This window comes from Chelonia mydas, chromosome 11 (genome assembly GCF_015237465.2).
Source record: "Chelonia mydas isolate rCheMyd1 chromosome 11, rCheMyd1.pri.v2, whole genome shotgun sequence".
Taxonomy (NCBI): Eukaryota; Metazoa; Chordata; order Testudines; family Cheloniidae; genus Chelonia; species Chelonia mydas.
Genome location: NC_051251.2, coordinates 56,814,692 through 56,827,035, shown reverse-complemented (window position 1 = coordinate 56,827,035; position 12,344 = coordinate 56,814,692). Strand labels below are relative to the sequence as shown.

Genomic DNA, 12,344 nt, shown 5'->3' with positions numbered 1-12,344 from the left:
GTGACCTAGTAATAGAATATAAAATGGGAGTGACACATGTCAACTTCTTAGAGAGCTTCTGAGGAATTTTCACAGATTTTAAAAGGCCAGAAGGGACCATTATGATCATCTAGTCTGACCTTGCCCTGCATAGCGCAGGCCACAGAATTCCAACTAGTGATTCTTGCCGTGGAGGGTGGTGTTCTCTCCTGCTACATAAAAGATAGAGACCTGTAGACCAGTTCTAATTATCCATTATAATCCCCTGTTTTCTGTAGCTTTGGGGATGAATCAGGTTGTGGAGTGAATGAGGCTGTTGCCTGTAGGGTCTCCAGATTATCAGTTGCAGAAGCTGGAAGCTGTCTAGTTCTTTTTTGAATCCTGTTTAACAAAAAGCTGTGAACTGCACTGAAATTTGTGAGTTAAGAAAAACACAGGCTAAAGCTCTGAACCTGCAAGCTGAAGAACCCCATACCTGCATGGAGCCCCAATGGCATTTAAATCAGGATGGTGAACAGTGGTTCCGGGGCACTGCCCACCAACAGCAAACTCCGTCAGGTCAGGGCAATCCTCAGGAGGTGAAAAACCCTCAGTTTCTATCCCCTTTGGGCCTCCAGACCCATGTAAAGGGGGATGGGGGGGGAGAGAAGAGCACCTGCCCACAGAGTTTAACACACACACAGCTGCTTGCGGAAAACTTATATCATCAGGGTATATTAAAATAATCACAAATATCCATCATTTTCTTTGGGCTTTTCCTTCCACAGGCATTAACCATTGGCGTTTTGCCATTCAGATGAAATTACTACTGTTTATAGAGAAAATATATTCTTTTAAACAGAATGCTAGTTATCATTACAGCATATACCATGTAATTTTAGGGTGTCTTATTGATTGGTGATAACTTTGCTGTCAGACAGAGTGGGATGAATTTGGCTTTACTAATAAAAGCAGCAAAAATTTCTTTTATTTTCACTTTCTGAAGAAAATAGTCTGGATTATTTTTTTAAAAAAAGCACAGTTTTAGGTGGAAGATGTTTAAATCCCTAAAATACAGCAGATTTAGCTCTGTCCATTTTGATCATCTCAGGACTGTATGAACATCTCTTACCTGCCATAATGTGAAATCAAAATTGAAACCAGAAGCAGTTACAAACATTTTCCCTACCAGTATTATTAGAACAGTGTAAACTCTCTTGAAGAGGAAAGCACCAGGATAAAGTAACCAATATCCTATTAGAGTTTCAAAGCACTCAGAATCATGGCAGCTGTGTGATACCAGTAGTTGACATGTGCCATGTTCAATGAAAAAATATTTATTTCCCCTTCAAACAGCTAGATTTGCTTTGTACTTTATTTTTTCCAGTAGGGGGCCACAGACATCAGGGCATGGCAAAAACTGCCAAAGGACCTATTATGAAATGCTGTCATCTGAGATAGTGAGAAGTCTTCCATTACAAGGAGTTACAGAGACACTGCTATGCCAGTAACAAGTTGTCTCTACTCAGCAAGAGTTTAAAAGGACACAATCAAGTTAAATTTGTGCCAATAAAAAATAAATTTAGAAAACCATAAAACCCGTAGGAATGTTGACACCATTTTTTTTTAATGTCGCAGGGAAGACTGTTAGTTGTTAAATCAACATCCCTCTGTAGTGTTTGAAACCCAAACATTGCAGCACTAGTAACCTAAAAGCATAACTGACTATAAACATGTCAAAAACTTTTATTTTCATTTCTGTCTGCTTTGACACTAACAAAACAAACGAACAGCAATGAGTGGATTTCTGAAATTCTTGCACGTATAATAATCTAATGCACTATTAGGAAAGAGGTGTTTACAATATATGGGACTAGATCCCCACCTGGTGTAAAGTGATGGAGCTATGCTGATTTTTTACACCAAGGATCTGTCCTATGATTTGTTAAAGGGTCCCTTTAGGTCTTTTTTTAGATTGTAAATTGTTCAGGGCAGGGACCTTGAATGAAATCCTGGCTCCACTGAAGTCAATAGTAAAGCTCCTATTGACTTCAGTGGAACCAGGATTTCACCCCTTTTCTTCCTGTCTGGAAAATGACTAGCACACTTTGGGTTACACTGTATATAAAATGACACCTAGTGAGATGACTGTTCTTTCCAAACATGCAGAGCTGTATTTTAATAGTAGATGACTGAGTGTTTCCTTAAGAAGGAGAATCTCTTGGGTAGGGTGACCAGATGTCCCGATTTTATAGGGACAGTCCCGATTTTTGGGTCTTTTTCTCAAATAGGCTCCTATTACCCCTCACCCCCATCCCGATTTTTCACACTTGCTGTCTGGTCATCCTGCTTTTGGGTAGCCAAGACTTGGCTGTCTCAGCCCAGCATGGGTGCTTGCTCATTTTGAAAGACACCAGAATCACAGACTGCCTAAGAATGTCTTGAATAGGGCTTAAAACATGGTTCTGCTCTGAAAAGTGACACTAAAAATAGTATTGTGGGCTCCATTCTTGTTGTGGCTCCCCTTTCCAGATCAAAATGACAAGTAGAATTATATTTCTATACTAATGGCCAGCCCCTTGGAATTTGAAAGTCCAGCTGGGTTCTTTCTGATTAATGCATCAGCAACAGTAAAATCCATTCTACAAAGGAAGACTTGTTAACAATTCTGTTGATGGTATACAAGCTGGAACACAATCAAGCTCAGTCTCTCCTAAAAGTACTGACTCAGCAGTATTAAATCGGACTTGTTAAAATGTACTCTGACCGACTAAATCGGCAAATAGGATTCAGATAATACTCTGAGAGCAGATCAGTGGAGTACGGAGGTGTCATTTTTACAGTGTCACTTTCTGCCCATAGCCACAAGTTGGATTTTAGGAATTGGGTTACATTTCATTAACCATCTTCTCCAATCTGGAGTGAGTCAAAAGTAATACAGAGAAACAGGGCTGCTTGCATTTGCTGTTACTGGCCAGACCAACACTATCAAAGCGAACATGTTACCCAGAAGTAATTATTTATTGCATGGATTCTTGCTGGCAGGTTCATCAGAGTGCTGGGTTCCCATGCACACGAAGCCCATAAATGCATGTATAGTTTTGGTGGCCCCAGTTGCTCAGGATTCTCAGCTGTAGGTATCCAAATCGATCTGCGTTTGCATCCTGAGGGAGGGAAAAGAACCAGAGGTGTGGAAACTCACTGGTTTGTTCCTTAAGGAGATGTTTCACAGCATCCGCTCCCTCTGCCATGCACTCATGTAAATAAGTGCAGGGCATAATGGGTTTGGCTGGAGGGGGGGTTGAAGAAGTATCCCCCCTCTGCTGCTTTCCCCCTTTGCGCCATCAAACTGCCTCCAACCCCATTCTACCACACACATGACGAGAACATAGTGACGAATATGGAGCCATCCTGTAATCATTCATTGGTACTGTATGTTGGCTTGGTTACTGGGATGTTTTTTGAATGACTAGCTTGGGTTGACTCACCCAGGCAGGAAGGAGAAGAATGACTCCAGCCCCCCCTCACCAGACACTTATGAGTTGTTAAGGGACAATGCCAGATTCTGGCTCTGGTGTCCTGCCAACCTATGAAATGGTTTGACTAGGAGTGGCCAAGGCCCATAAACACAAGAGAATAAAAAAAAAATAGCAGGGTTGAAAGAGGGCAACTCCCAAGGAGAGGGAGAACCCACAGAAAAAGCAGACCCAGACCCAGACGCCCCCTGGGAAGTTTGAAGAAGTGAGGCCTGTGTCTAGGTTGCCATCATGGAATGGTAGGAGTCATGGGAAGATAGATGTGTGTGGGCTGGGGTTTTAAACCTTTTCCCTCTCATGCTTTGTTCCTATTACTAAATAAATACTACGTTTGTTTTAAGAATGTTGTTTGGTTACTATGTACCTCTGGTCACTGGTTCCCAAAGGCAAGAACCTCAGGTGCCCGAATTCAGTCAGCCCTTCATGGTAATAACAGTTGATCCACTGGGTACTATAGCATGGGATACTTGCAAAATCCCACTCTGGACTAGGTAAAGGGACAATGGCCTGACACCAGAGGGGGTGCACTCGGAGAGAGACTAGAGAGAGGACTGAGGGGCTGCTAGCCCTATCACTGTGACAAATATTTTTCAGCATTATGGTTGGATCAAATGAAGCAATACATTCTTCTTCCAGTTTCCACTCCACAGCATACCTCCAGCTTGAATGTTTGGACGGGGAACCCTTCCTGATCATAGACAAACTCCCCTAAGAAGGCGCCTCCCTTCTCTCCAAAGCCGTCTTTCAGTCCCTGAAAGAAGAAACAGGAAGGGGGTGGAATTTCAACAATTCCAGGGCCAGAGGCAAACAACATGCTGATCAAAGGCTACTGCAGTGTGCCACAAATCCCACTGCGTGATCGGCCCTCAGTACCAACCAGCTCTGACATGTGAGCGAGCAGGAAGCATGCAGAGGTCAGTTTCTTTACAAAGGTAAGAAAGTTACTCACATAGATGGCAAAGTTCTTTGGGGCACTGGATATTTCTTCTGTCTGAGACTCTTCCTTGGCAATATGATCCAGCGTGACAGCAAATGGATGGATGACTCTGGATAATTTAACCACGACATAGCCACGAGATCCACGCAGGGCCCAGCAGTTCCCTGGGGTGTTATCCCTCTGGAACCCATACAGAATATAAAATAGTGAATTGCATTTCAGACATGTCTAGATGACCTGGTGGTCCCTTCAGACATTACAGTTTGTGACTCTCTAGCTACATAATCCCATATCATGAGCAAAATATTCTGGTGGCAAAGAAATTCCAGGTTGTAAGTGTCACTAGCAAATATTAAAATGGGGAACAGAAAGATTTTTTGTTGTTGTGAACATCACAAATCAGAGTAGATGAACTGCTGGCATTTTTAGTAATCTAGTCAATTAGAGCTTTTCTGGGAGTGCAACGGGATGGTGTTGAAAATGCCATTGATGGACCTGTGTATATATACACCCCAGACCAACAATGTAAACACACACACAAATGAAGCAAGGCACGCAGGTAGGTTGTCAATCAAAACATGTAATAACCATGAACTGGTTAGCTCAAATCATGGTAACAGTCCAAACAGCAGATATTTAGCAGCAGGCCCCGAGTAGCTGCACACACCCAATGCTTTGCACACCTACAGAGCCTTAACCAGGAACAGAACCAATGCACTGAGTTCAGGGAGAAGGATCCAGGAATAGGAACAAGGAGCAGGCTGCGGGAAGCAGGAAGGCAACACACACATCAATCATCACAATTTCTTTCCCTTCTTCCCAAAAGTTCAGCAGTTCCTGGGCAGAGGCACCAGCCGTAGCTTATGTCTCTGATGCACAACTTCTCCAACTGGCCACGTGACATCATCATACACAGAAAATCTTCCCAATCTGTTCCCCTGGCAGCAGGCAGTACGTCTTGGTGATTAACACCACGTTCTCCCCAGGGTAAAAGTACTTATTGCATTCTGTATCCTGCAGCCATGTCACGAATATCAAAAATGCTGCCAGACCCTAGCCTAATGGACACTCTTGTCCAGGATAGAAAGGCTGGAATCTTTCATGGATACGCTTGTTGAAAACTCATATTTCCTCATCTCAAAAGTCAGCTTCAAGAATGGTGAAAGGGTGGGCTGTACCTTTCCCATCAGCATAGACAACTTGGTCCTCAGAGGCTGGCTGAAGAGCCAATAGAATGGGGTTTTCTCAACACTTTCATGAGAGGTACTCCGAATATCATATAAAGCATGAGTTAATGCAGTATCCGGTACGCAGGTAACATATTTCTTCAGATTCCCATGCAGTCTCTCCACTGCCCTATTTCCTTGGGAATGGTACACAGCTGAATAATAATGTGTTGTACCAATACCCATCAGAAAGCATTCAAACGCTCTTGATATGAAAGGCATCCCATTAACTGAAAGGCAGCTTTCTGGCAGGTCAAACACAGCAAGACAAGGGGTTAGGCAAGAAATGAGTTCTGTTAATGCCTTGTGAAATTATGAATGCAAAGACATAACATGAGTAATATTCTATAACAATCAATAGTGTGTAACCATGCAGTGCAATTGAGAAGCCACTAACATCCACTGCAATTCTCTGCCATGGTCTGTCTATGACTGCTGGTTGCAAAGGGGATGAAGGAACAGTAGTTCTGTGCTGATCCTTTGCCTATTCTGGGTGCATCAGAGCATAACAACCTGACCCACTATTAGCAATGCTGGGAATTTTTAAAGCCATTTCCTTAGTGCAGACAGGACCTAAAAGAATAGATCCGTATCTTAGAATCATAGAATCATAGAATATCAGGGTTGGAAGGGACCTCAGGAGGTCATCTAGTCCAACCCCCTGCTCAAAGCAGGACCAATCCCCAATTAAGTCATCCCAGCCTGGGCTTTGTCAAGCCTGACCTTAAAAACTTCTAAGGAAGGAGATTCTACCACCTCCCTAGGTAACGCATTCCAGTGTTTCACCACCCTCCTAAAATTTTAAGCCCCAATTTTTGCCCCAGATCCCTAAATGGCCCCCTCAAGGATTGAACTCACAACCCTGGGTTTAGCAGGCCAATGCTCAAACCACTGAGCTATCCCTCACCCCCTCACCCTCCCAAACTATCATAGAAACTGCCTCAAATGCTCTGCACTTAGATAGGTCCACTATAAAATGGGAATAATAATAATGCTTATCCATATTGGTGAATTGCTTTGAGATCTGCAGATCGAAATGCACTAAGTGTATTGGCCACATTCTCAGAGGGATTAACCAAGGCAGAATGACATTTAGTGATTTGGCTGGGGCAATTTAAGACTTGGGTTCCACTCTTGGGTCTGATACTTAACTTTCTATGACTGTCAATATTTTTTTACTAGTCTTCATCGTAAAGGTAGGCTGTGGTACCTGTAAATTTGTGGTTAACTCAACTACTAGACTGAATCTGCAGGTCTTGTGTAACGTGAATTGATTGGGACAGTCCATGCCAGAGTCATTATTAACTTGACCTCAGTCACTCACTGCTTCAATTGAATAATATGGATGCCCACTCATCCATTTATTTAAAAAAACCAAAGTCATTTAATTGCACAAAATAGAACATGAAATATTTATTTAAATAAGTGATATCCAGCTCAGTTCTCAAATCAAGACACTTCATTTACAAAACCCATTAAGGTTGCTAAGTAACAACAATGTAGGTTCCATCACTTTGCAAAACTTAAATCATCTAAAAAGCCAGGAAATGTATAGTTAAGGACATTGCTGCCCACATAACTATCACATTCTTACCAAACAAAGAAATATATACTGCATTAATTCATACCCACAATAATGGACGGGTGCCTACATCATTTTATAATGTCAGTTTTATAAACTTTTCTTGTTATGCTACATATACAAAGTTATAACTGTGCATTTCTTTGTTCTGGATTAGAATGTGTCCCTATGTGTTTTCTCAGCAGAAGATTTATGATGGCCTGAACTAGAAATTAGCTTGCTTTTTAACAACTGACTTTTGTAATTGATGTGATAGGCGACCATATCAGCACTTTAACAACTTTACCATTTTTTTTTAAATGCAGGATTTGTGTGTGTGTGTTTTGGAACAAACTGAAACAGTCTTCTAAATTATTCTGGCTCTGTTTTGATTCAATCCTGGTCTAGGGTTTAAATTTCAGAATTATTTTGATCCCTATAAAGCAAAATATTTGAAAAGGGCCTCAACTGCTCTTCCCTTCCCTCCTTTCTCCTCTGCCTTACTTCCAAGACCCCAGTTTGAGAATTCTGTGTTTCCTTGGCAACTGGGAATGACATCAACCACCCAGAGTGGTACAGGGAGATGCTATATTCAATGCGGTAGCAATATTCTAGGATAGGGAAGCCAGTCTACTTCCTTATTACAAAAGCCTCTCTCTTCCTAGAGCATCAATTTGTAAGGACTCATGCCTTCTTAACTGTGGGTAGAGGGAGTTTCTGTCTTTTTTCTAGTGTCCCAATCTTGAGACAGTTGTGATCCTGGTCTCTTGAGAACTTTTTGTTTTTTAGAGTAATATCCCCATCTGAAATGTCATCCATTAGCTTTGCATTTGGCACTGTGATAGCTAACACCCTGTTTAGATCTCTTAGCAGGTCCTGCTTCCACTCACATTGCTCTTGCTAATGAAGACAGCTGATCTAATCTGCAGGGGTCAATTCGCTCAGCTGGAGACTTATGTTTTGTCTCTTATTGGACAGGGGACTCTGCCTTCACAATATCATCTGAGGGCTGGTTGAGGTGGTGGGGGAAGGGAGGATCAAGCCACCAAAAGAGAACAAACAGGTGGAGTTTCATGGCATTCCTACCTGTAGAATCACATCTGGAGATCGTGAATATTCCCAGCAGATTCCAAACATACAGATATGCGCACCTGTCTTGTAGCTTTCACTGTATTTCACAACAGAGGCACCTGCAGATATTACAGCATGTGTGAGAAAGTTTTACATCCAGACATACTAGAAGACATAAAGAACAGCTCCAGAATAAGTTGCATTTGGACAGTACCATATGTGCACCAGACAGATATGCAATTCCCTAGTGTATACAGGGAATAGACTTTGAAGTCTATTCTTGTGATCTAAGTCTTGGCTATGCTAATAGGAACTAGGCTTGGGCATTTATCTTCCATTCACCCCCAATTAAGAGCATCCTTCGCTGTGGAAGAGGAGAGAGCCCATTTTACTTAAGTTTGGCTTACCCAATGACTTCAGAGCAAAGTCCTCCCTCTGGATGTGGTCACTGTTGCCCTGTACCCAACCGTCCACTGACCTGACTGGATACTGTGAAGGAGACACCAAGTGAGGGAACGCTACACAGAATAACACCTAGAGGTACCTGAATGGACACATCCCATCTGGGCTTAGACAGCTATTTTCCAGGATCTCTGCTCAACAAGTCAGCAATGATGCCTGCACTCCACACACTGCAGCACAAATGTGGTATCCATCAGCCATCCCCATAAAAGGATTCTTTGCCTTAGTCCTAGTGGACAGATCTCCAAGACTATCAGCATAATTGGTGATAATGAGCCTCCTTGTGAAGAGCTGGAGCTTGGATTGGACTTTCTCTGTCCTGTGCTGATCAGCTGTTTGTTCCAACCCTCTTCTTCCCCTTCCCTCAATCTCTTCACCTCAGCTTCACTCCACTCCTGTCCCTCTTACCCCAGCCCTGGCCCCCTGCCTCCTTTTCCTTCCATGTCCCCTCTACCTTTCCTTGGTTTTCCACTTAGCTTATCTCCTCCTAACTAAACCCACCTCCCACAAAATAAAACACAATATGGCACTATCACCATGTTTGCCACCATCCTATCATTCACTCTGATTGTGTTCTCCCCCTTCACCCACATTGTGGCTGTCTTCTCTCTATATATTGTAAACTCTTCAAGGAACGGACTGACATTACTCTGTATAGAACCTAGCACCATGGGGCCCTATCTTGGGTGGCCCTAAGGCACCACCGTAACGGACATGATTACTAATTAACAATAACAAACAGGACTGAATGAGACACATGAACTGGACTCCTCTGTCCAACACAACGTGTTCTCCAATAGAAGGGCGAGATGGAAGGGTATGTGGGGGTGGATAGCACTGTCATTGCCCAGGCTATTCCTCCTCTGTGGATAAATAGGACTTCAGCCTCCAGGACCTGCCCTCGTGCAAAGACCCTCTAGAATTTTAAACCAGTATGGTTCTATAGAAGTTATTCTAAAAATCTAAAAATCTATTCTAAAAATCTATAACATTTCATAGAAAGTTATACCCTTTCTATTGTTTTGTTTGAGCCCCCTACAGAATTCAGTAGCAGGGCTATCCTTTACTATTCAATTCTATAGTATGGCTCAAAAAAGCCATCACATTCTGATGGTTTTCTAGAGGAATTACTCATCAGGGTGGGTTTGGTACCTTCACTTTTAAAATAAATGTAACATAGTGTTACAGGGTTGGGCCAGATGGCTAGAGGAGAGTGATGGAAGGGAGATATATTAGCCCCAGATTAAGCAGGTCCCTTTTCCCTGGGTAAGGTGACAGGGGCAGTTCCAGAACAATCAGGAACTTGCTGGAACCAATTAAGGCAGGCAGGCTAATCAGGGCACCTGGTTTAAAAAGGACCTCACTTCAGTCAGTCAGTGAGGGGTGCGCAAGGAGCTGAGAGTGAGAGGGTGTGCTACTGGAGGACTGAGGAGTACAAATGCCATCTGGCATCAGGAGGAAGGTCCTGTGGTGAGGATAAAGAAGGTGTTGGGAGGAGTCCCTGGGGAAGTAGTCCAGGGAGTTGTAGCTGTCACACAGCTGTGATCCACTGGGCCCTGGGCTGGAACCCAGAGTAGAGGGTGGGCCCGGGTTCCCCTCATCCTTCTCTCCCCTACTGGATATAAGAGGAGTTGACCTGGATTGTGGGTCCCACCAGAGGGAAAGGTCTCTGGCCTGTCCCCTGACCCACTAGGTGGATCAGCAGAGACTGTGGGGATTGTTCTCCTTCCTTTTCTCCATGCTGGCCAGTGACGAGGTTAGCTGAGTGAATGGCAGGTTTGAGCCACAAGCAAGGGCTTCCGTGAATCTCTGAGGCGAGCAAATCCGCCAATAAGCGCAGGACCCACCAAGGCCAAGGAGGAACTTTGTCACAGTAGATGAAAGCCATCATGTAGCAGTAGGTGAAGTTATGACACTAATACAAAGAAGCTCAAAGCAGTGCCATTTGGGCTGACATGGATGGGCCATGGCTGTCCCCAGACAGTTTCCACATGCCTGAAAGGCCCTCAAAGCCATATAAATGTATTACCCATCTGAACTTAGGTCCATTTTCTAAGACTAAAATAAAAAACAACTACACATTCTGGTCCTCACTTTCTTTGTCCTCCGATGCTGCTGACCATGGGTCTTCGCTAGAGTTGCTACTTGGGTCTGCAGCTCAGCGATCTGCCCTCGGAGGCTGTCAATTTCCCACTGAAGGTGTTGCTGAAGAATCTCATTCTGGTGTCTTTATAAACAACAACGAGCAGACATCAGGAAATGCCATTTCAGACTAAGCTGTCACACGTGTGCGCAAGCTACCCCCACCAGTGGCACAGAGAGGGGGCAGGAAGCAGACTCCTTAGCACACAGGTGGAGACAGAGAGAGAAGGTGAGCCACAAAGGTCAGGATTTCAGGCCTTCCACACCTCTTTGCCCCTCCCAGGCCATTTTCTTCAATGTAGACTTATGGGAAGAGCTGCCTCCAGTGAGGGTGCTTTCTCCAGGGCTCTCATTCTGGTCCCTGAAGTAAGGGGCACTAGGGTAATGACCTCAGTGTGCCCCAATGGCAGGCAGCAGATGTGATGGAGTTTCCCTTTCCCGTATGTGTGTTAGTATTTCCCTTTCCCCTACATATGGAGCACATCCTGCATGTTACCACAACCATACCTTGAAGCAGGAAGCTCATGGTCTCTCAAGGCAGCAACTGCACAAGGTGAGCCAACAGAGAAGAGAAGAGGAGTTGGGCTCAGCTAGAGCTCACCTCTCCCAGTTCTCAGCCAGTACATACAGCTCCCCCACTGCAAAGCTTCCAGCCCACATGCCACAGGTTAAGCATTTGAGAATTCAGAAGAGAAAACTTGAACTAGGGTCTGTTGTGTCAACCCCACCACAGCACAAGCTGCCAGGAGACCAGTCAGAGCTCCTGGGACTGTAGTAATCACATTGGTGCTTCATCCTTTTCCACGTAACCCCAGGTTATGGTGAGTAAAGCTCTCTTCAAAGAATCCTTTTTACCTGAGCTTCAACTTCATCTGCTGCTTGCAGGTCTCAGAGGGTAAGAGAAAGCCATGCACAAATGCTAGAGAGGAAATAGCTAGGTTAACAGTTTTCTGCATGCATCAGCAGCTGTATATATATATATATATATATATATATATATATATATATATATATATATATATATATATATATATATGGTGCAGGATTATATAACTGTACATAATGCTGTTCACATTCTAATCACCACCACAACACAAAGAATGTAATTTTTTTGGTTTAGATTGATAAAAGTGCTCTGAAAAGTTGAACACACAAATTTTACCTGACAGGTTTTTTGCTTTTTTGCTTTTTTTTTTGCTGGAAAAGAAGAGCGGGCGAAAAACTCCCCAAGTAACAGCAACTCCTAGAGTCAATATATTTATCTATTAAAGCAGGACTAAAGGATTTTAAGTCAGAAGTAAATGCCAGAGCTGCCCAGCCCAAGCACTTTTGGGATGATGTTGAGCAGAAGGGGAACATTCATAGTTTCTACATCCAGAAGAAACAAGGCTGATCATCTAACCCTGCATAAACACAGGCCGTAGAATTTCATCCCGTCATCAAGCTCTTAC

The 12,344-nt window shown here is 43.5% G+C and overlaps 1 protein-coding gene and 1 long non-coding RNA gene across 2 annotated transcripts; both read right to left on the bottom strand.

The window, feature by feature from the left end:
• Window positions 1-1,688: 1,688 nt before the first annotated feature.
• LOC119567400 (SUN domain-containing protein 3-like) lies at window positions 1,689-8,402 on the bottom strand. Its single transcript, XM_037912808.2, has 4 exons — window positions 8,305-8,402; window positions 4,444-4,611; window positions 4,150-4,245; window positions 1,689-3,122 (listed from the first exon to the last, which is right to left on the bottom strand). Exons 1-4 carry the CDS (start codon window positions 8,353-8,355, stop codon window positions 3,009-3,011), a joined length of 429 nt encoding a protein of 142 aa, XP_037768736.2. The 5' UTR covers window positions 8,356-8,402; the 3' UTR covers window positions 1,689-3,008.
• A 324-nt stretch (window positions 8,403-8,726) lies between these two features.
• On the bottom strand, window positions 8,727-11,823 carry LOC122462405. Its single transcript, XR_006284932.1, has 3 exons — window positions 11,749-11,823; window positions 10,846-10,978; window positions 8,727-8,778 (listed from the first exon to the last, which is right to left on the bottom strand). It is a non-coding gene; the product is annotated as an uncharacterized LOC122462405 (long non-coding RNA).
• Window positions 11,824-12,344: the final 521 nt, after the last annotated feature.

What these genes read in the sequence shown, in the direction of transcription:
- LOC119567400 (XM_037912808.2), bottom strand. Translation starts at nt 8,355, where the DNA reads ATGTTTGGAATCTGCTGGGAATATTCACGATCTCCAGATGTGATTCTA. An exon ending in CTCCAGATGTGATTCTACAG is followed by an intron (nt 4,612 to 8,304) that starts GTAGGAATGCCA and finishes TATGGGTTCCAG; the next exon opens with AGGGATAACACCCCAGGGAA. An exon ending in CAAAGAACTTTGCCATCTAT is followed by an intron (nt 4,246 to 4,443) that starts GTGAGTAACTTT and finishes TTCTTCTTTCAG; the next exon opens with GGACTGAAAGACGGCTTTGG.